Source organism: Erythrolamprus reginae, chromosome 2 (genome assembly GCF_031021105.1).
Source record: "Erythrolamprus reginae isolate rEryReg1 chromosome 2, rEryReg1.hap1, whole genome shotgun sequence".
In the NCBI taxonomy this organism is placed as follows: Eukaryota; Metazoa; Chordata; class Lepidosauria; order Squamata; family Dipsadidae; genus Erythrolamprus; species Erythrolamprus reginae.
In genome coordinates, this window is record NC_091951.1 from 188,859,157 (window position 1) to 188,882,216 (window position 23,060).

The 23,060-nt window shown below is 41.1% G+C and overlaps 1 protein-coding gene across 1 annotated transcript in view; it reads left to right on the top strand.

The window, feature by feature from the left end:
• The window catches only part of LOC139161565 (sterol O-acyltransferase 2-like), a 31,398-nt gene extending 23,331 nt beyond the window's left edge, over window positions 1–8,067 (top strand). Inside the window, exons 13-15 of the mRNA XM_070740866.1 lie at window positions 216–351; window positions 1,383–1,528; window positions 7,425–8,067. Of these exons, the coding sequence (XP_070596967.1) occupies window positions 216–351; window positions 1,383–1,528; window positions 7,425–7,475 (333 nt within the window). The 3' untranslated portion in view covers window positions 7,476–8,067. The remainder of the gene's footprint in view (window positions 1–215; window positions 352–1,382; window positions 1,529–7,424) is intronic.
• The last annotated feature ends 14,993 nt before the right edge of the window (window positions 8,068–23,060 follow it).

The following is a 23,060-nucleotide window of genomic DNA, read 5'->3' on the forward strand; positions in this document are numbered from 1 at the left end:
CCCCACCCAGTTCTCCAGAACTGGTCAGTACCTGCTGAAAGTCACCTCTGTTTTACTGTCTGGACTACCTGAAAAGACTGATAAGCTTACCAAACCCACCCTATATTACCCCATAAGTTAACCTGCTGCATATAATTCCTCTATGCCTATCTTCATTGTTTACTGGAGAACACCAAGATGAGGTCTATAATTCACCTATGCTCCTTCTCTTCCAGCTGATTGGAAGGAGAGCCCGAGCTGGAGCTATGCTCATGGTCTTCCTTTTGTCAGCGGTTTGCCATGAATACATACTCATCTTGAGTTTTGGCTTCTTCTATCCTGTCCTGTTTGTGCTATTTGCCATAAATGGAGGTAAGTACTGCCCGGTAATGGGCAGCCAAATTTTTTACTGGGTGTAGCTTAAGTTGTGGGTGTGGCTTGCCGGCCATGTGACCATGTGGGAGTGTCTTGAACAATCATAATCGTTCAAGTGAACTGTTAAGCCATCGACTTACAACTTTACCAGTGTCACTCGCTGGGGTGACAATTTGCTTCATGTTACCTGTGCTCTCCTTCCTGGGTCGCCCCACCCCCCTGCCTCAGTCTAGGTAGCTAGGCAAACGGGTGCTGCCAGAAGCATAAATATCGCTTCCACCCATGACTTCTGCTTGCACCTCAGGCAGGAGCTGGCTGCGGGAGGCTGGCGGGGAGCCAGGCAGGAGAGAGGGAAGCTCGTCCGAGGCCAGGAAGGAGGAAAGTGGAAAAAAGCAAGGAGCTCAGACTCAGCAGCAGCAGGGGGAAAAAGGAGAGCTGAGCCAATCCAGGAAGTGACAGCTGCCAATCAACTGGAGCTGTGCACACATCTTCATTTCTGCCGGTGGAACTGTGTTCCACCCCGTCCTGCCTGCTGCCCACCCCTGGTACTCTCTCAGGAAATGGACTGAACCTTTCCTTAATAAGAGAATCAAACAAGGCCTGTAAAAAAATAATAATAATAATAATAATAATAATAATAATAATAATAATAATAATGTGGCATGGATTGCTTCTGGTGAATCTTCTTTCATTCTGTTCTACCCTTGTTTGATTTTGGATTTCTAAACTTCCCAATTTGTTTTACCATTGGTAGGTGAAATTGCTCCAAATCTATTCAAAATATATCAAGCCAGTGGTCAGGGTCTTGTATTGGGTCTTGTGATCCATCTAACCTTAAACCCTAACCTATCACAAGAGCGTCAACTTCAAAAGCCCAATTAATACAGGAAATGCTGTTATTTTACATTTGATAATGAGGAATGATCCTATTATAGGTAACAGTTATTAGAAATCAATAACTGATAGATCTCCTTGGCTCAGTATGGCTAGAATATACATAATTAATCATTTTCTGTTTTTCTTCATAGTGATCTTTAACTTTGTTCTCAATGATAAGAGAAAAGGCCCCTTCTGGAACATCATCATATGGCTATGCCTCTCTTTGGGCCCGACGGCTATTTTCTTGTTATATTTCCAGGAGTGGTTTGCGCAAATCCATTGTCCACTCAAGGAGGTGAGTAGATAGTTTATCTTGTGGAGTTAGAATAAGTCTTGGGTTCCCTCTTATACTATTTTTCATTAATGAAAATACCTCCAAGAGAGTCAAGTCTACTAACTGGCATGTATTTCATCTGCTACTGATTATTCCTCAACCCACGCTGATATCACCCATTAGCCTCATGTAAATGTTAAATAGTCGGGGGGAGAGGATGGATCCCTGTGGCACTCCACATATAGTAGGGGCCTAGGGGTGGACCTCTGTCCCCCCACTAACACCAACCACAAACGATTAGAAAGGTAGGAGGAGAATCACCAATGGTGCTTCCCACTCCTAGCCCCTCCAGCCGTTGCAGAAAGATATCATAGTCAATGGTATCGAAGGTCACTGAGAGGTCAAGAAGCATCAGGATAGAGGAATAAGCCCTATTCCAGGCTCGCCAGAGATCATCCATCAGCGTGACGAAAGCAGTTTCTGTGCTGTGACTGGGCCTGAAACCAGGCTGAAAGGGGTCAAGATAATCGGCTTCATCCAAGGGCCACAGGAGTTGGAGTGCTACCATCTTCTCTATAACCTTACCCAAGAAGGGCAGGTTGGAGACTGGCCTAAAGTTCTTCAACTCAGTTGGATCCATTAGTGGTTTCTTGAGGAGGGGTCGTACAACTGCTTCTTTCAGCAGCTGTGGAAAAGACCCTTTACTCAAGAAAGCATTAATCAATGTCTGGATCCAGCTGTGTGAACCTTACTGCTGGCTGAAACCAGCCACTCAAGGCAAAACAGGTGGAGGAACTCACAGCTCCCTTGGCCTTGCCCAATCCATCAAGAGTTACCAGATCAAATTCATCCCACACAACAGGACCAAGACCTGTCCCTGTCACCTTGGTCTGAATTGCCCAATTGGAGTCCAGGTCATTCTGAATCTGACTTTATCTACAAGAAACTGAACAAATTCCTCAGCTCTACCCTGTAAGGGCTCCACCACTCCTTCCCCATTCAGAAGGTAACCAGTCACCCTAAACAGGGCAGCTGGGCAAGAATCTGCAGATGCAATAATAAGATGCAATAAGAGCAGTAAAATGCACAAATTTTGCCACCTCAATCGCCACAAGATAAGTCTTAATAAAGGCTGGGTTCAGTCTGTTTCAGAGTTATTGGACCTCCAGGCGTCTCTTTTGGCATCTGGGATCCACTGCTTTGGAGAGGCTGCAAAGACACAATCTGGTCGAGAGCCCCCAATGCGGCCTTATTCCAGCCAGTCACCAGGGACTCAGCCGGGTCGCAGACAAACGAGTCAGGAGTAGATCTAGACAAATAATATTTTTTAAAGGAAGAAAAGGAATTTGTAAAAAAAAGTTATCAGTATAAAAATAAAAGAAAAAAAGTTAAGAGAAAGGGTTGGAAGGTGTTGTGAGTGTGCCTCGTCCACCTCTGGTAATGATAGATTTTGAGGAGGATGAGCCAGGCCCATCTTGGTACCCTGGGCCAGTGTTGTTGCCAGATGAGGCAGAGAGTGAGAATGAGGGAGAAATAGACCTGGATGAACCTGAAGGAACGCCAGAGGTGGCAGATATGCCAATGACAGTAGAGTCTGGCAGTAGAGAGGAGGAGGAAGACCATGAGCCTATGTTAGAAAAAGACAAGAATACTTGTATGGAAAAAGGAAGTAATGTGTAGTTTGTTAACTCTAGGGAATTGTTGACCACTTCCTATAGGTATTTAAGGGTGGCGTGTGGGTAATTTTGGATTGCAATGTTTTGCAATGGAGTCGGATGATGATTTGAGGTCTCAGCTAGATTACGCTAGCCACCTGTTATTTTCCTGCTAAAAATCCTTGGAGAAAAAGTGCCCTGCCTGCTGAGAGGCTGGGAAGCTGTAATTAGTAAGTCTGTGAAACTGTAGAATTCTAATCTCATAAAAGGAATGCACCAGTAGCTTTGATCTTTGGCAGCAGCCTCACTGCAGAACTGTTATATCTTAATTATCCTCACTGAGAAACTTGCCAGGATTATATCACATGCATGACTTTGGCTTGTAAAAATGGGACTTTATATATAAAAAGACTGATTTGAAAATATCAATGTGTGGATTCCTCCTTTGTTTTCAAGCTGCGTAGGCTGAGATAGAACAGAAGGGTAACATATCCAGAGAATGGAATGTTTGAGAGATTAAAAGAGAATGTATGATTGATGGTAGTATGTCATAGATTCCTTAGAATTATTATTTTATATTTAATTGTCTGAACAATATTACCGTATTTTTGGAGTATAAGATGCACTGGAATATAAGATGCACCTTAGCTTTTGGGGAGGAAAACAGGGAAAAGTATCTGCTTACTAGGTATTCATCTGGCTAGTGTCCTTAGTCCTGTCAGCTTCAGTGCATTATTTTATCTCCTGGTTAAGGGCTTGGAAAACATTCTTCTTTGCAGAGAGTAACAATGAAAGAGCTTGCAAGTAGGTAAGTGCTTGGAACATCTTTAGTACCTGATTAGGGCTGCAAAGAAACTTACTCAGAGCAAGTTAGAGCAATGAAAAAAAACCCTGCAAAGACTTAGGACTTGGAAAACATTCTTCGCAGAGAGTAACAATGAAAGAGCTTGGGAACATTGATAGCATCTGGTTAGGGCTGGAAAGAAGCACCTGGAGCAAGTAAAGCAATGGAAAACCCCCCTACATTGACAGGGTTCTTCTTTTCATAGAGTAATAATGAAAGAGCTTGCAAGCTGAAAAATGCTGGGAACATCGTTAGCACCTGGTTAGAGCTGGAAAGAAACTTACTCAGAGCAAGTTAGAGCAATGAAAAAAACCCTGCAAAGACTTAGGACTTGGAAAACATTCTTCTTTGCAGAGAGTAACAATGAAAGAGCTTGCAAGCTCGTAAAAGCTGGGAACATTGTTAGCACCTGGTTAGAGCTGGAAAGAAATTTATTCAGAGCAAGTTAGAGCAATGAAAAAAACACTGCAAAGACTTAGGACTTGGAAAACATTCTTTGCAGAGAGAAACAATGAAAAAGCCTGCAAGGTAAGAGCTGGGAAGATCATTAGCAGCTAGTGTCAGAAAAATTCCCCAGACCAAGAGAATAAAAGCCAAAAGTCTTTATTAACAACATGATATAAAACATGGAAACATATAGCAAACATAACATAACATAACATAAAACCCATTTTCCGGCATGATCATACAGGATCATACAGGGAAGTCATGGGAAGAATACCTGTGTACCTCTGAAGGTCAAGTACCTAACTATCATCTTATATAGGATTTTTATGTCTTGTTTACACCCCTCCTTCCTGTCCATTATTTGTCCATATACGGTGTTGTCTTGCTTCCAATTTCATCATAGTTCCTCGGAACTCTCTAGATTAATCCATCAGGTTGTTGTTTTCCTTATGAATGTTTCTTGGCCTGGAAAATAGGATTTCTTCATCCCTGATTCAGGATGTAAACATGTTTTTCCCTTCTTTTGCATTTTCTGGCAAGGCCCGCCGTCCAAAGTTCAGAAGTTCAATACTCTAATAAGAGTGTGTTTTGTATGTATCTAGGCCTTATATGCCTAGATTCTATAGATAATTCTTACAGCTAGTTAGGGATGAGGGGAAAAAGCTACATTCAGAGTATAAAATGCACCCAAATTATCAGCCTCCTTTAGGGAGGAAAAAGGTACATCTTATACACCAAATAATATGGTACGTATATAACTTTGTATAATTAAACAGCATAACAGCATAAGTTTGTATAATTAAACAGCATAATTATGAGTCCCTTGGAGAAGGGCGGCCTAGAAATTTGATTAAACAAACAAACAAACATTTAGTTAAAAGGTTTTTTATAGGTTAATAATTTTATATTAGATTGGTACATGATAGGTGGAATTAAATTAAATTTTCAATTAACTGAATTAAATTTTGATGTTGAAATGGAAGAAAAAATAAAAAAATAAGAGAAATAAATTAGATTATGAATTTATTGTCAACTGTTGGAAGGATATGTAATTTGAACAACTATTATCCTTCTCTATATGATTTGTTTTAAATAAGACTTGTATAACTTACAAACTTGAATTAATACTGAAAAGGATTCAGATGATTACTAATATTGGTGGAATGAATAAGATTTAATTAGAATAATAATTCTTTATTTATTATTCTTTAATAAGAATAATAAGATAATTATTACTTTTAAAAGTCATTATATAAGATGATATGATTTATAAATTAGATTTGGTGTTATGAGGATCTTAGAGTGTTATTAGCCAATGGATGGAAATGTAGTGATAAGGATAGAATTTATTTAAATATGGAGAATTGGTTAAAACTTAGAAATTTAGGGCATTTAGAAGATAGAATTTAAAAATAAAAGAATGATGAGTAAAGATACAAATTGAGAAGAGGGAGAAATAGGCTTAAAATTAAGAGGTATAAGAGTTAATGAATTTGTCTGGAAGATAAACTATAGCAATTGATTGGAAGAAAGTTGAAAATTAAAGGTGATAGACCCAGGTGACAAACATAGGAGAAAGGAGGCAGCATTAAAATAATAGTAGAAATACCTAGAAGAATATATTATATATAAAAATATGGATACAGTTTAAGAATAGCTTCAATGTTGGAATGAAGTTATTGTTTCTGAACTGCTCATCTGATAACCATAAAACGGATTAAGATTAATCTGTCCCTGTTCTACTGTCCTCATTTATCTGTATTTACTGTTTATGTTTATACCAACACCTGCTATCTTGTCTATGTATTTTGAACAAACAAACAGACAAACAAACAAACAAATGTACTCAGGAAAGAATAAGAGGGAGGAACAGGGAGTAGTAAGGAAGGGGGAAGAAAGAGGAGCAAAGTATGGAAGAGGTAGAGAGGGAGAAAGAAGATAGAGGGGAGAGAGGGAGATGGAGGGAGGGGAGCAGTATGAAATATAGAAGGAAAGTAGATGGGAGATAAAGATATAAAAGGAGCAAAGTATAGATATATGTCTATGATACTTTGGATATAAGTGTATAACTATGGATATTTTGATAATATGGCCTATGTATGGATGTTTGTGTAAGTTTGGTGAAAAAAAATATTTTTTAAAAAAAGGTGGAGAATGTATCTAATATTCCTTCCTCCTCTTCGTTTCCCTACAAACACAATTTAAGAAGTGGTTTTGGCTCTGAGAGAGTGACTGGTCACTCAGCCATTTTTGTTACTACTACTTTGTTTAAAAAAGGAGGAAGCAATGTCAAAATTAGTTGTAAGAATTGCATGCAAAGACAGGGCTGGAGAAAATAAATCTGTAAAGCTGCAAACATCGCAGATAACATTTCAGAATAATCTTCCCTAGAATGATACAAAAGACAAGAAAGATTGTAGCAAATTACAATCTGAGATGGACCTATTAGTAGGAAAAGAGACTAGAATGAGCAGTAATACTTGGCAAGGTGCATCAAACCTGAAGTCCAGATGGGTTTTTTTTAAAAAATTTGCACAAGGTGAGCATTCTTTTTATTTGAAAACTATTCGCTCCAGCGAAGTAAATGGCCAGGTGTGAGAAGGAGTGACCAGGTATGGTGTGGAAAGCCTTTGACAAGCAACATCCTTCAAGTCTGAGCTACCTTGGGTTGCCTTCATAAGTTGAGTGGCCTGAGAAGCAAAACTGTCAGAGGCCAGCTTCTCCATCCCAGAATAGGTCAGGCCTACAATTCAAAGTCTCTCTAATGCTGCCTTCAACATTGCTGAAACTCTAGGAATATTATTGTGCTGATGGGCTCCTAATTATTTGGAAACATCTATATGACTGATCTTGTTGACCTAGATATAACCATGGGATTAACTGCAATTCTTGTATCATTTCGTCTCATGGCAGTTCTTTCCCTTCTAGCTGTTTTTTCACTGCTGACATAGTCACTCTTTTCTTTTTTTAGAAGACCTTCTGGGGGAAACTGACTCCACGTTCCTGGTATTGCCACCCATAAGAAATTATTTCCAACCGACCCTCCCCTATTTTGCTTCAAAAATTGCATCTGACAAGGATAGCAGATTACTCTGCTGCTGCTGCAACAATGAGGACTCTCAACAAGGACTTCCAAAGTTGTGTTTGGAAATTTATCATCATGATAGTGCTAAAATTGGGTTTGTAGGTTTAAAGACTCTCATATAGTGGAGACAAAACATCTACAAGTTCATGGGTATCCTTGGTTCTTAAATTCCAGGCAAAAGGGGCAAAGGAAAAATTATAAATGACAATTGTTGATTGCCTCCAAAATTTACAAAACTACCCTTCTTTCATAACCTACTTAAAAGAAAATGTGAGAGGTTCACCCTAAATTGTAATCCCACATCCCAGCTTTAATCCAAACTATGTTATTTTTAACGACAGGCAGCTTTCCAGATACAGATGAAGCCCATCCATTGATGAGGAGTGATGGGAGTTAGAGTTCAACAATATCAGAAGTACTCCATATATATATTATGTTTGTGCTCACTTTACTTCATTTTCTAACTATATTTATTTTTTATCCAATTATGTAACTTCATCTAAACATAATATACAGATTTTTCTCTGTCTTTAAGTTGTCTTTGTCATTGTCATTCTATTCATCTTGGCACAATCCAAGACTTTAGTATATGTTCTTCAGATGGAATCTTGAATTCTTTCCATTTTTGTGCATATACAATTCCTTCTGCTGTTATCACACATACTTTACTAAAGTACTTTTCTTTACCATTTTGTTTGCCAAAATGCCCAGCAAAAAGGTCTTTTCTAGCTTTTGCTTAACCATTTTTTCAATCCGTGTCTGTATCTGAATCCAAAATATTTTTGCTTTTGCACATGTCCACCATATATGGTAAAAGGATCCTGGTATGTACTGACATTTCCAACATTAAGTTTTGTCCTTAAACATTTTAGCAATTCTTTCTGGTGACACATGCAATCTGTAAAACATCTGAGATACAATATCAGAGGCGATCATCAGCGAGAAGGCTCGTGCGATATTCTCCGACCTAAAGAAAAATGAACCATCCTCGTCGGGAGATCCAGATGAGTTCAAGGCAAGTCATGGGTGGTTTGACAGGTTCAGAAAAAGAAGTGGCATTCACTCAGTAGTTAGGCATGGGGAGGCAGCGAGTACAGACATCAAGGCAGCGGAGGAGTTTGTTATGCGTTTTGCTAGCCTGGTTGAAAAAGAAGGCTATGTCTCTCAACAGATATTTAACTGTGATGAGACTGGGCTGTTTTGGAAGAAAATGCCCCGTAGGACTTTCATTACTGCCGAGGAAAAGCGCATGCCAGGACATAAGCCTATGAAGGACCGTCTAACCCTTGCATTGTGTGCAAACACGTCGGGTGACTGTAAAGTAAAGCCACTTCTCGTGTACCATTCTGAGAATCCTCGCGCGTTCAAGATGCACAAAATCCTAAAGGAAAAACTCCATGTCATGTGGCGCTCCAATGTAAGGGCATGGGTAACGAGGCAGTTCTTTGTGGACTGGGTAAATCTTGTTTTTGGTCCTACGGTGAAGAAATATCTTTTGACTAATAAACTCCCCCTACATGCCTTACTGCTGCTCGACAATGATCCAGGCCACCCACCTGCTTTTCAAGAGGACATCCTTCAAGAATTTCAGTTTGTAAAGGTTTTCTTTCTCCCACCCAACATGACTTCAATCCTGCAACCAATGGATCAGCGGGTCATAGCTAACTTCAAGAGGCTGTACACGAGGCATCTGTTCCGCCGATGTTTCGACGTAACAGAGAACACCAACTTGACACTGCGTGAGTTTTGGAAGGATCATTTTAACATCGTTTCTTGCCTTAACATCATTGACCTTGCCTGGCAAGAAGTGTAAAGGCGAAACTTGAACTCGGCGTGGAAGAAGTTGTGGCCTGCTGCTATTGCACCAAGGGACTCTGCTGAGCCCGAGGGCGAGACCGAGGATGTCACCGAGACTGACACCCCGTTGGAGGAGATTGTGTCACTCGGTAAGTGTATGGGTCTGGAGGTAGATGAGGGTGACATCAATGAGCTTGTCGAAGAGCATGAAGAACCGCTTTCTACAGAGGACCTGAAGTCGCTCCATGAGATGCAACAGATGGAGATGACCCAAGAGATGAGCAGCAGTGAGGAAGAGGTATAGGATCCACAGGAAGTCATTCCTACCAGTGAAATAAAAGCGATGCTAGCGCAGTGGGAGAACGTTGTCAGTTTTGTGGAAAAAAATCACCCAGAGAAAGTAGCCACGAGTCGTTCAGCAGCACTTTTCAATGACACCTCATTGACCCACTTTCACAACATTTTGAAAAGCAGGCAAAAGCAGATGTCATTGGATAAATTTCTTATGAAAAGAGCTGCTCCAAGTGAAAGGGCAGCCAAAAAGGCAACAACAGATGATTAGGCTACTGTGTACATATGTAAATTTAAAAGTTTAAGAAAGTTTACAAGTTAAGTGAAAGAAACTTCATTATTCATTTATATGTACATGTATATTTCTTCATTAAAACATGTCTTTTTTCATAATTTAGACTAACTTTGTGAGTTTTTTGAGGGCTGGAACCAATTAAAATTATTTTCATTAATTCCTATGGGGAAAAGTTGTTCGAGATACGAGTTGATCGACTTAAGAGCCCAGGTCCGGAACGAATTAAACTCGTATGTCGAGGTACTACTGTATCTCTGTCTTACTTTTTCATATCTTGTCTCAATTTGTAGCCTCATAAACCAGTCCATTATAATTCCTTGTTCCTCTAATTCTTGAGTTGATTTCAGCTTCCCTTCATCTGTCAAAATATTCTTATGTTGTGGTATATTCTGCCAGTTCACCCCAGCATTATCCATTCAATGCTTGCTGTATTGTGTGAATAATTTTTAAAACTATATTTGGAAATAAAAACAGATTATGCCAAATCAATCTTATTTCATTCTTTGATAAAGTGACTAAATTAGTAGACAAGCGAAATTCAATGGATGTAGTATACTTAGATTTTAGCAAGGCATTCGACAAAGTAGACTGTGATCTACTTCTTGGTAAACTAGAAAAATGTGGGATAGATAGCATCACCACCAGTTATATTTGTAACTGACTGACAAACTCTACTCAATGAGTAGTCCTTGATGGCATGATGTCTACATGGAGGAAAGTAAGCAGTGGGGTTCCACGAAGTTCCATGTTAGACCCAGTATTCTTCAATTTCTTTATAAATGACTTAGATGAGGGAATAAAGGGGAAACTCATCAAATTTGCAGATGAAACCAAGCAGGGAGGAATAGCCAACATTCCCTAATCGTACCTCAAACACTCACAATGACTTAACCCAAATAGGCTTCACAGAAAACAATGTTGGAAAAGCACTACACAACCTTAAACCTTCTCTATCAATTGGGCCTGATGGTCTATGTGCATACTTCCTAAAAAAAGCTTTCCACAGCTATAGCTGAGCCACTAAGCATAATCTTTGAAAAATCATTCAGGACCAGCTCATTACCAGAGCTATAGTCGCAAGAAATGATCATCCCCATCTTCAAAAAAGGAGATCCCAATCTAGTTGAAAACTACAGATCAATCTCACTATGCTGCATCACATGCAAAGTCATGGAATCAATCATAAACCAATCAATTACCCTCCACCTAGAAACTAACAATTAAAGTAGACACAATTTACATAAACTTCTCTAAAGCATTCGACTCAGTGGTTCATGACAAACTACTTCTAAAACTCAAATCCTATGGCATCTTAGGATCCCTTCATAGTTGGATAACTGCATTCCTATCAAACTGACAAGTTGTCAAAATAGGAAGCGCCATATGTTGTTCCGGTTAAAAGTGGTGTGCCCCAAGACAGCGTAATTAGACCAATACTCTTCATACTCTATATAAATGACCTTTGTGATCAAATTTCAAGCAATTGCATTCTCTTCACCGATAATGTAAAACTCTTCAACACCACCGATAACACAGCTACTCTCTAAAAAGATCTTGACTTTGTGTCTGAATGGTCAAACATCTGGCAACTCCAGATCTCAACCAAAAATGCCCTGCCCTACACATTGGCAAAAAGAATCAGAATACCAAATACAAGCTGAATAAACAAGACCTTACAGACAACCCTCACTCTGTAAAACACCTTGGAATACTCATATCGAATGACCTAAGTGCCAAAGCCCACTCCAACAACATTGCCAAAAAGGCTTCTAGAGATGTTAACCTAATCCCATGTAGCTTCTGTTCTGGTAATCTCACACTACTAACCAGAGCATACAAAACTTTTGTCAGACCAATCCTTGAATACAGCTCATCTGTCTAGAACCCACACCTCATTTTGGACATAAACACTCTAGAAAATGTCCAGAAATACTTTACTAGAAGAGCCCTCCACTCCTCCACTCACAATAGAATACCCTACGCAACTAGACTTACAATCCTAGGTTTAGAAAGCTTAGAACTATGTCGCCTTAAACACGACCTAAGCATAGCCCATAAAATCATCTGCTACAACATCCTTCCTGTCAATGACTACTTCAGCTTCAACCACAACAACACACGAGCACACAACAGATTGGTCTAACACCTGACAACTTCAAATATCAACCAACAAATGCTCTACCCTCCACATCGGCAAAAAGAATCCAAACCTCGCATATGAACTGAATAAACAAATTCTCGCAGCCAACCCACACTCAGTAAAAGACCTTGGAATACTAATATCAAACGACCTAAGTGCTAAAGCCCACTGCAACAATATCGCCAAAAAGGCTTCCAGAGTTGTTAACCTGATCCTACGTAGCTTCTGCTCTGGCAATCTCACACTACTGACTAGAGCCTACAAAACCTATGCCAGACCCATTCTCGAATACAGTTCATTTGTCTGGAACCCACACCACATTTCAGACATCAACACTATCGAAAACGTCCAAAGATATTTCACCAGAAGAGCCCTTCACTCCTCCACTCGAAACAGAATACCCTACGAAAATAGACTATCTATCCTGGGTCTTTAAAGCTTAGAACTGCGGTGCCTAAAACACGACTTAAGTATTGCCCACAAGATCATATGCTGCAACGTCCTTCCGGTCAACGACTACTTCAGCTTCAACCGCAACAAGACAAGAGCACACAACAGATTCAAACTTAATATTAACCGCTCCAAACTTGACTGTAAAAAATATGACTTTAACAATCGAGTTGTTGAAGTGTGGAACTCATTACCGGACTCAATAGTGTCAACTCCCAACCCCCAACACTTCTCCCTTAGACTCTCCATGATTGACCTCTCCAGGTTCCTAAGAGGCCAGTAAAGGGCATATATAAGTGCACTGATGTGCCTATCGTCCCCTGTCCAATTGTCTTTCCTTATCTCATATAAACAGAGGCCTGCAGCTCTAAACTCGACTGCAGGAAATACAACTTTTATAACTGAGTAATTGATTCATGGAACTCACTACCAGACTGTAGTATCATCACCTAACCCCCAAACCTTTTTCCTTAGGCTATCCACTGTTGACCTCTCCCGATTCCTAAAGAGGTCAGTAAGGGGGGTACATAAGTGCACCAGAGTGCCTTCCGTCCCGTCCTAACGTTTCTCTCTTACTAATATCATGAATATAAATATTATTATATCTCTGTATGCCACCGACACGTACTTGACTAAAGAAAGAAAGAAAGAAAAAAGAAAGAAGAAAGAAAGAAAGAAAGAAAGAAGTATAGGATCCAAAAAGATCCTGACAGACTTGAAAAATGAGCCCTATCCAACAATATTAAATTTAATGTGGGAAAAAAAGCAAGATTTTATTGCTAAGCAGAAATAATACATCCCTCATCCACAATACAATAGACTGCAGTATGAGACAAGGATAAAGCCATCTGCATATCACACCATGTTTCTCGTCCAAGGAGCAACAAACTGCTCTCATTGTAGAGTATTAAAAAAAAACATTTTATCAGCCTCCCCCACTGCCTGCTTGCTTCAGCTGCCATAGAAATGGGGGTGGGGGGAAGGTTAGGTATTTGGATGGGGATTAGGGAAGCATGCTGGATATGTCTTTATTTGTGTTTGATTGGGTGGTTAGGGAGGAAAGTTCTCATCGGGTACTACATCGAATATTGAGAATAACTGGAATAAAATGACTATTGTGCAAGATTCCTCCTTTCCTGTTTGAAGTCACCAGAAGTTTCCTCTTTCCAAGTCACCATGATTCTCTTTATCTGTAGCATGGAAAGCAACACAATTAACATAATGAACACAAACAGGTAGCCTCTATAAACAAAAAGAAAAAGAAAAACTGAGCAATGCTGCTCTCACTCCTGCATTTTGTGAAGGAGATGGGAGATAGTGGCAGTCCTGGACAGCCTTGTCAGAATTAGGAAGCTAAGACCAGGTTAGTATGTGGAGACTTCCAGGAAATTTCAGATGTGTAGGTAGACTGGGAAGCTGAAAAACCATTCAGGGACAAATCCATGGCAATCTACTTCTAAATTGTAGCCAAGGAAATGGCACGCACAAGACCCCCTAGGAAATGATATGTGATTGGATCCTGAGCTGTGAATGCTACTTTGAAGGAGATGGTTCTGTCTGCTTAGAATCCTCCTTTCTTAAGAAACAATTACTTGGTTCCCCAGGCCTTGAGAATTCTTCTTTGACATCAGAGCTTTTGTCCTGAGGGGAGAATGTTGAGATGTACCTAGGCTTACAGCTTCAAAGGTCCATAGACCATATCTATATCCTTTCGGTCAGATTTAGGCCAGATTATAGTATTGAGACTTAATTGTGATTGCACTTCTTGAGGATCCTCAGGCAGATAGTCGTATGGGATCTCTTGGTGGGTTTGATTAACACTGATCATGGTATCTTTATACTGTAATGTTGTTTAATGATTTCCTGTTTGTATGTGTACTATAGTGAACTGTGTGTGAGAGAGAAAACAAGAACAAACGAATTTCGCCTAGAGCAGGGGAATCAAACTCACTTCATAATGGTGGCATCACATAATGTATTGTGACTCCCCCCCCTTTGCTAAAGCAGACATGGGTATGGCCAGCACATAACACATCCAGACAATGTGATGTGAGTTTGACAGTCCTGGTCTAGAGTGAGTGAGCCGTTTTAGAGCAGGATTTGAAAATAGAAAATAGAAGGGACATAGAATTATCTTTAACACGACTATAAAGATATAACCAGAGTTTATTATTATGTATAAAACAGAAAAGGAAAGGAGATAAATCAGGATTCCCTGGTAAACTGACAATCTTCCTCTTCTACCATCACTACCAAATGCAGGAAACATGATGTTTATTAATATGTTTTTATATGGTGTGAAATGAGAGCTATCCTGAGACAGTATAAGTCATAAGAAAAGCAAGACCAGAATCCTCTAAAGCAACATCACCAAACAAAGCCAAACCAAAAGCTATTCTAGAAACTGATAAAGAAATTGGGAATAGGGAAACTAGAAACTGCCAAAGAAATTAGAATAGAAACATAAAAACAGATATCTCTAAGAAAAGAATCAAGCCAGAGGAAGGGGTATGGCCAATGTCCCAGTGATACATATTTCGTCCACAATCTGCAGAGAAACCTAAATCTCAGCTGTTTGGAGACCTATAATCAATTGGTAACAGGTCAGTTCCACTTCAGAGGTGCAGTGAAAAAGAGAGGCACCATCGGGGATCTGGGGGGCTGGCTAACTCCTCAGGGAGCGGGCACCAGCCTCTTGGCCAGCAGCTAAGGAAGATGATTCTATCATCATTAGCTGGGATAGTTACAAATGGACTGATAAAAGGAAAAGAGCAAGAGGGGAAACTTGGTAGCAGAGGAAGCAATTTTAAAATAAGAGAGGTAATAGAGAGAAGAGATTAATTGAGAATGGATTTATGCAAACAATTTATATAAAAGAAAAGGAAAAGAATTTGGAAGAAAATGAATTATTGGTATTGCAATAATAAAAAGGAAAAAAGTCAAAAGGAGAGGTGGGAAAGAGAAATTTTATGCAAAACAGAATTTATGGGAGATCAAAAGAAAATGGATAATTGATGGGTGATAAGATTTTTCTTTCCCCTTCTAAAATTAGAATAATTGTGTTATTACAGATTACCATAAGAGCCAGAAGTGTGATTCTTTCTCTGTTATTTCTGTTATTTCTCTGTTTGGTATTGCTGACTCATTGTGACTGCTGGAAAGGCTTTTCATATTATCTTTGTTTTTATATAGTGAATGCATTATTTGATCATATGGACTAATTTTTAATCCACTTGCATAGTCATTCTTGGTTAATTTCTTTATTATGTCAGGACTTTTATGCCCAAGTCATCTGTACCATTTTTAATGCAGTTTGAATGTTTTTAATCCTTGACAGTATTAAACACCTGATTGCACTTCAGCTGATGTAGTTCATCTGTAATTTTAGCCTCTGCAAGTAAGGTATCTCCCTTTTTTGATGGCACAACTGTCCCTTTGGAAGATTATTACATTGGCTTGTTTTGTGAGCTTCTTCACCTACGAAAGATTAGTTTCAACAACAGGGACATACATGATATTTTTCACAAGTATCTTTCTGGTGAAACTCTGGGAAGCAGGACAGTAAAGAAAACCATATTTTATTCATTTCTGATTCCATTTTTTTGCCCATTAACTGCAGTGATTTTTTTCTGTTTTCCTTTGCTCAGGGTGAATAAAGAAATTCCTGTTATTTGTTATGTAATTTGTAGCTTCTGAATCAACACACTATGCTTGCAAATATGAGATGCAATTTTTGGATTGAAAAGCATGCTAATTATCTGAAGAACAATCAGTTTATTCCTTCACATTTTGGCCTTTTTTAATTTAGTCTGTTTTTCCATTCTAGCTTTCCAGATTGTGCAATCTGCTTTTAAATGGCCCTTTTTTTGCACACAAAGCATACACGTTTCTTGCTTCATGTCATTATTTTTATTCCTATTTTTTATCTTTAAAGCTAATTCTGCAATAGAAACACCATCACTATTAATGTTTTCTGGTCCACACTTAACGCAGTGATGGCGAAACTTTTTTTTCTCAGGTGCCAAAAGCATGTGTGCATGTGCTATTGCACCCGTATGAGTGCCAACACCCATAATTCAATATCTGGGGAGGACAAAAATAGCTTCCAACACCCACCCACCCCGGAGGCCCTCTAGAAGCCCTCTGGAGGCTAGAAATGATCCATTTCCTGACTTCCAGTGGGCCCAATAGGCCCGTTCTTCACCCTCTCCAGCCTCCAGAGGCTTCCTTAGAGCGTGGGGAGAGCAAACACCACCCCACAGAGGCCCTTCAGAAGTTGAAATTGTCATCCCAGAGCCTCCATGTGAGCTGAAAATCAGCTGGCTGGTGTGCACGTGAATAGTGGAGCTAAGCTAGAGCAACGGCTCCCATAGCAGCAGATATGGCTCCGCATGCCACCTGTGGCATATGTGCCATAGGTTCGCCATCACTGCCTTAACATATTCGAAGATTAGTTTGACATCTGGACCTGCATGAAATGCTGTGAAAAGGATTTTATAAAAATGTAATAGTGTTGTGACATGAAAATCTTTTATTTCTTCTCCTACACCACTCAGGCGTTCATTCATTTCCAAGGTGTGATTATGTAATCCTGCATAGCAGAGGTGGATTTAACTTATCTTTGCCACCAGTTCATATCACAATGTTTCTACCATCAAACTTATATTCAATAGTATATTATTACATGTTTCAATCTTCCTCTTTTCTTATATTTTTCAATCTTCATCTTCTCATGTGTTATTTTATAACTTCATTTCTACATAATATTCACACATATATTTTATCCTTATTACAGTGATACCTCATCTTACAAACACATCATCATACAAACTTTTCAAGATACAAACACAGGGTTTAAGATTTTTTTGCCTCTACTTCCAAACTATTTTTACCTTACAAACCCAAACCACCGCCACTGGGAAACCCCACCTCTGGAATTCTGTGTTTTTGTGATCCTGCAGGGGAATCCCAGCAGTGCAAAAATGGGTGCTTCTCTGGCAATGGAAGTCTGGAGTTGGGGTTTCCCAGCGAGGGAAGCCTCAGCGAAATCGCAGCATCACAAAAACACGGAAGTCCGGAGGTGGGGTTTCCAAGTGAGGGAAGCCTCAGCGAAATCGCAGCATCACAAAAACATGGAAGTCCGGAGGTGGGGTTTCGAGGACTTCCGTGTTTTTGCAATGCTGCGATTTCGCTGAGGCTCCCCTCGCTGGGAAACCCCACCTCCGGACTTCCGTTGCCAGTGAAGCACCCCTTTTTGCACTGCTGGGATTCCCCTGCTGGGATTCCCCTGCAGCATCACAAAAACACGGAAGTCCAGGGGTGGGGTTTCCCATGGAGGGGAGCCTCAGGGGAATCCCAGCAGTGCAAAAATGGGCACTTTGACTGGCAAAAGGGGTGAGTTTTGGCCTTGCATGCATTAATCGCTTTTCCATTGATTCCCATGGGAAACATTGTTTCGTCTTACAAACTTATCACCTTACAAACCTCGTCCCGGAACCAATTAAGTTCGTAAGACGAGGTATCACTGTATTCATATACCATTCATTTCTACATATTTTCTATCATCAAGCTTACATTCTCACATATTACTTTCCCTTTTTCCCCACATATAAAACATTAAAAATTCAATCTTCATGTTTTCTATTACCAAACTTATATTCAAACATCTTGCTACTAATTATATGTAGCCTTTTTTATTTTATCCCTTCTTTTACTCTATTCCGATATTTTAATCCTGTTTTCATTTTTTTTATATCTCCCCCATATTTATTTTCACTCTCTCATCTCTGTCTTTAACTTCCTTTTTTTATTAAAATCTCTAACTTTCCTCTCTTTTTCCTTTTTTGTTGTCTAATATTGATTCCCTTGGGGACCATTTGTTGGGGGTCAAGGCAAAGGGAGGGTTTTGCCTTCTCTTTCTGCTTAAGAGCCCTATGTACAATTGATAGGCCACTGTGTGACACAGAATGCTGGACTCGATGGGCCTTGGTCTGACTCAGCATAGCTCTTCCTATGTTCTTATGTCCTCTTTTCTAGCCTTATCTTTTTCCCCCTTTTAGCTTTCTTTTCTTTCTTCAGCTTTCTTACCAAAGATTGTCCCCTTCTGCTTTACTACCTTTTTCTCCCTCTGTGAAATAAAATTATATATATATATATATATATATATATATATATATATATATATATATATATATATATATATATGTGAATGATGAGGCAGCAGCCATCTCGATCACCGGAACATAAAAACTTTAATAAAACAACTTAGCTTTCGTTAGCGTGCTGCTAACTTCGTCAGAGTTTTAAAATGCCGTGGGAGACAAACACATTTATAAAGCATTACTCAGTCTGCTCATAGCCCGCGTCACTGGGCCACACCCTTCCCTCCCCTCTGCAGCAAGCCTAATTGTAGGCTTAATCATGCTGGTTAAAGGGGGAACTACCGCTTTTACTCGTGTCTGTTGCCTATTTCCCTCCCCAAGGGAGGAGGTGGAGTTACGAGGCAATGCTTTAGAGGTATTTGATATTACTTCCTTCCACCCATTACCGTTGTTACTTTCTATGGTGGTACATGTCTGCTCTTGCAATTTTTTTGCCCATGCCCTCGTCCTAGGTCTGCACTGTTCTAATCCCCCCTTGTCCCCTGCGTTAAACCTGCATTGTGCCCCTCCCCCTCTACCTCCGTGTTGCTCCAGTATGTTCCCTTGTTTCCCACTAGGGGTTGCTCCACCCTCATTTAGCTGGTTTCTATGCCTGACCTGGAGAATTCTGTTAGGGGCTTTATCCAATCCTAATGACCTATCTCCTTTAAGTCGTTGTTGGTGCCTTAAAGCCTGGTATGCTGATGGCATATCAATATGTCTATTTAAAGAATTTTCGTTGGAGAACCAGGCTTCTTTTAGGAGGCGACCTCCCTTGGTTTCATCTCGCGCCAGAATCTCAGTTCCCTGGAAATCAAAGCCATGATCCTGCTCCTCCATGTGTGTCCAAATCTGGGAGCGTTGTTCCTGACGTCGGACCGCCAATTTGTGTTCGTGTATACGAGTTCTCAATCTTTTAGCCGTTTCACCCACATAGTGGTGCGCACAATTATTGCAGTTTATACGGTAAATTACTGAGGAGGACTCCTCCTTCACTAAGGTTTCCTTCGGGCGCATTACTGATTTTCTCAAAGTTTGATCCGGCCTATGCCGGAGGGAGGGAAATAGGCAACAGACACGAGTAAAAGCGGTAGTTCCCCCTTTAACCAGCATGATTAAGCCTACAATTAGGCTTGCTGCAGAGGGGAGGGAAGGGTGTGGCCCAGTGACGCGGGCTATGAGCAGACTGAGTAATGCTTTATAAATGTGTTTGTCTCCCACGGCATTTTAAAACTCTGACGAAGTTAGCAGCACGCTAACGAAAGCTAAGTTGTTTTATTAAAGTTTTTATGTTCCGGTGATCGAGATGGCTGCTGCCTCATCATTCACACATATACCTGGAACTCGCATTTTTAGGACTATTCTTGATATATATATATATATATATATATAAAATAAAATATAAAATAAAAAATAAAAAATAAAAAAAATTAAAAAAAATAAAAATAAAAAAAATTAAAAAAAATAAAAAAAAAATAAATAAAATAAAATAAAAAAAATAAAAAAAAATAAAAAAAATAAACAAGCTGGAAATCAGGAAGTCGCTCCTGATTGGCTCAGACGCGCCCTGCTCTTGCTTTGGCGGGAACCGCAAATGTATAAAAGAAGCGGTTTCTCCCAAGCAGAGCAGACGGTACTAGCTGAAAGTCACTTACCTATTCTGAGCTGAATAAAAGTACCGTTCTCAACCAACCCTGCCTCTGGGTTTACTTCACTGGCGACAACGGACGAAAGAAACTACGCGTGCAACATGAACAATCTCCAAATCGGCCGGGCTCCTGAGTTCTTTGACCCCGAAAAGACTTCCTGGGACGACTACCTAGCCAACTTCGAGATCTTCCTCGAGGCAGCAGGAATACGGGACGCCGATCGAAGACGGGCCATCTTCCTAAATTACTGCGGTCCAGAAATCCGCGCCCTCGCCCAGACTCTCACCGACCCGCTGCCGGCAAGATCCGTCGCTTGGGACGTCCTACAGGGCAAGCTCGCGAGCCATTTCAAGCCAACAAAACCAGCCATGGTTTTCCGGCACCAGTTTTCTAGAATGGCTCAGCGCGAAGCGGAATCAATCAACCAATTTGCAACGCGACTTCGAACGGTGCTTGCGAAATGCAAGTTTGACAACCCGGAAGCTCGCCTCACCGATGCCTTAGTCTTTGGCATGAGAAACGCCGCGGTCAGGAACAAACTCCTCACCGAAGACGAACCGACCCTACAAACAGTGATTAAGCTAGCGCAAACCGCAGAGGTCGCCGACGCCGCTGCTAAAGAGCTGATGGATCACGAAAAGAAAGAAGTCATCACCAAGATAGACTCCACGTTTTCCCGCGCCGGGGACCCAGATGACCGCAGTCCACCAGCTCGCAACAAGGACAGCTGTTTCCTGCTGCAAGACCAGCCGAGACAACACAGACTTCCTCACACCGTCACCCCCTGCGCCGGCTGCCGAGGAAACCATCAGCACCAACGATGCCCCTTCCGGGACACCATATGCCGCCGCTGCAACCGACGCGGCCACATCGCCGAAGCCTGCAGAGCATCTGCACCGGAGGAAACCTTCTCCACGCCGCGCCACCAACGACCCCAGAATCAAACACCTCAACCGCGAGAAAACCGACCTTTCCGTTTTTCGAGCCATAAGAACTACTCAGCCGCTAACCGCAACTACTCAAGAGGTAACACTCAATTTTCCGTGAATACCACGGCAACAAAAAATGGGGGCAAGATTGTTATTTCATTACTTTTAAATAACAAGCCATGTTCTATGGAGCTTGATACGGGGTCTAAATACACCATTATGCCGTAGGAAAAGCTTAAATTGTACATGCCTAGCCTGTCTAAATCTGAGCTATTGCAAACCTCATTGGTAACTAGAGATTTTCAAGGGGGGATAATCTCTGTTCTGGGCAAAGTGAATGTACTTATCGTATTTAAGAATGTTAAATGTACCCTACCCATGATTGTTGTTACAGGGGCTAAACACTCTCTCCTGGGGTTGGCTTGGATGGAACCTTTGGGAATTGAAATTTCTGGTATTTGTACTATTAACTGTGATAGCATGCCTAACTTTTTACAAGAGTTCCCGCTGACAAAGACTCTCCCATTTCAACAGACTATAACTCGCAACCCGATTTACTAGACATTCAAATGGACTTATCGGGTCAGGGAGAATCCTCCAGCGACGCCGAACCATCGTCCTCCTCCGAAGCCAGCGTCGTGCCGGCCAGGCCGAATCAACAGGCCGGAGCCCCAACCAGGCCCCAGCCACGCCGGGGGAGCAACAGGGAGCCAACCTCCACCGTCGGTAGCGAGGACGCAACTGAACTGCGCAGGTCGGAGCGAGCCTCGCGGCAACCCAACAGATTGGACGACTTTGTCACATGACTTTCGTGATGGATGCATCCAACTAAGGAGGGAGGGGTGTTGTATCCTGTAATGGCTACCTTGTATCTCTGTAAATAGTTTGTTCCTTGCTAAAGCGCTGTCTGAGCTGGAAATCAGGAAGTCGCTCCTGATTGGCTCAGACGTGCCCTGCTCTTGCTTTGGCGGGAACCGCAAATGTATAAAAGAAGCGGTTTCTCCCAAGCAGAGCAGACGGTACTAGCTGAAAGTCACTTACCTATTCTGAGCTGAATAAAAGTACCGTTCTCAACCAACCCTGCCTCTGGGTTTACTTCACCATCGATGAAGGATGGTATGTTTCAAAAGAGCGGGTGGGGTAGAAGGTCTGTCCTTCGATGTATGTTAATTCTGGGAATATTTTATTTTTATTTATTTATTTATTTTGTCAAGTACGTATTGGTACAAGGAAACAACATTGTTTATATACATGATATTGGTACCAAGAGAAACCTAGGAGAGGGAAGGTAGATACGCTCGTGCACTTATGCACACCCCTTATTGACTTGTTAGGAATCGGGAGAGGTCAACAGTGGATAATCTAAGGCAGTGATGGTGAACCTATGGCATGGGTGCCACAGGTGGCACGTGCAGCCATATCTGCTGGCATGCGAGCCATTGCATTAGCTTAGCTTCAATGTGCATGTGTGTGTCAGCCAGCTGATTTTTGGCTCACCCAGAGACTCTGGGAGGGCATTTTTGGCTTCCAGAGAGTCTCCAGGGGGATGGGGGAGGGCATTTTTGCCCCGGAGCATGGGGAGGGCGGAAAACAGACCAACCAGGCCCACCGGAGTTTGGGAAATGAGCTGTTTCAGGCCTCCAGAAGGCCCCCGGAGTGGGGGGGGAGGCCATTTTCACCATGAACATGAGCTTTCGGCACCCAAGGAAAAAAAGGTTCGCCATCACTGGTCTAAAGGTAAAGTTTTGGGGATTTGGTGTGAAATGAGGGAGTTCCATGCATTAACAACTCAGTTGCAGAAGTCATATTTTCTACAGTCAAGTTTAGAGTG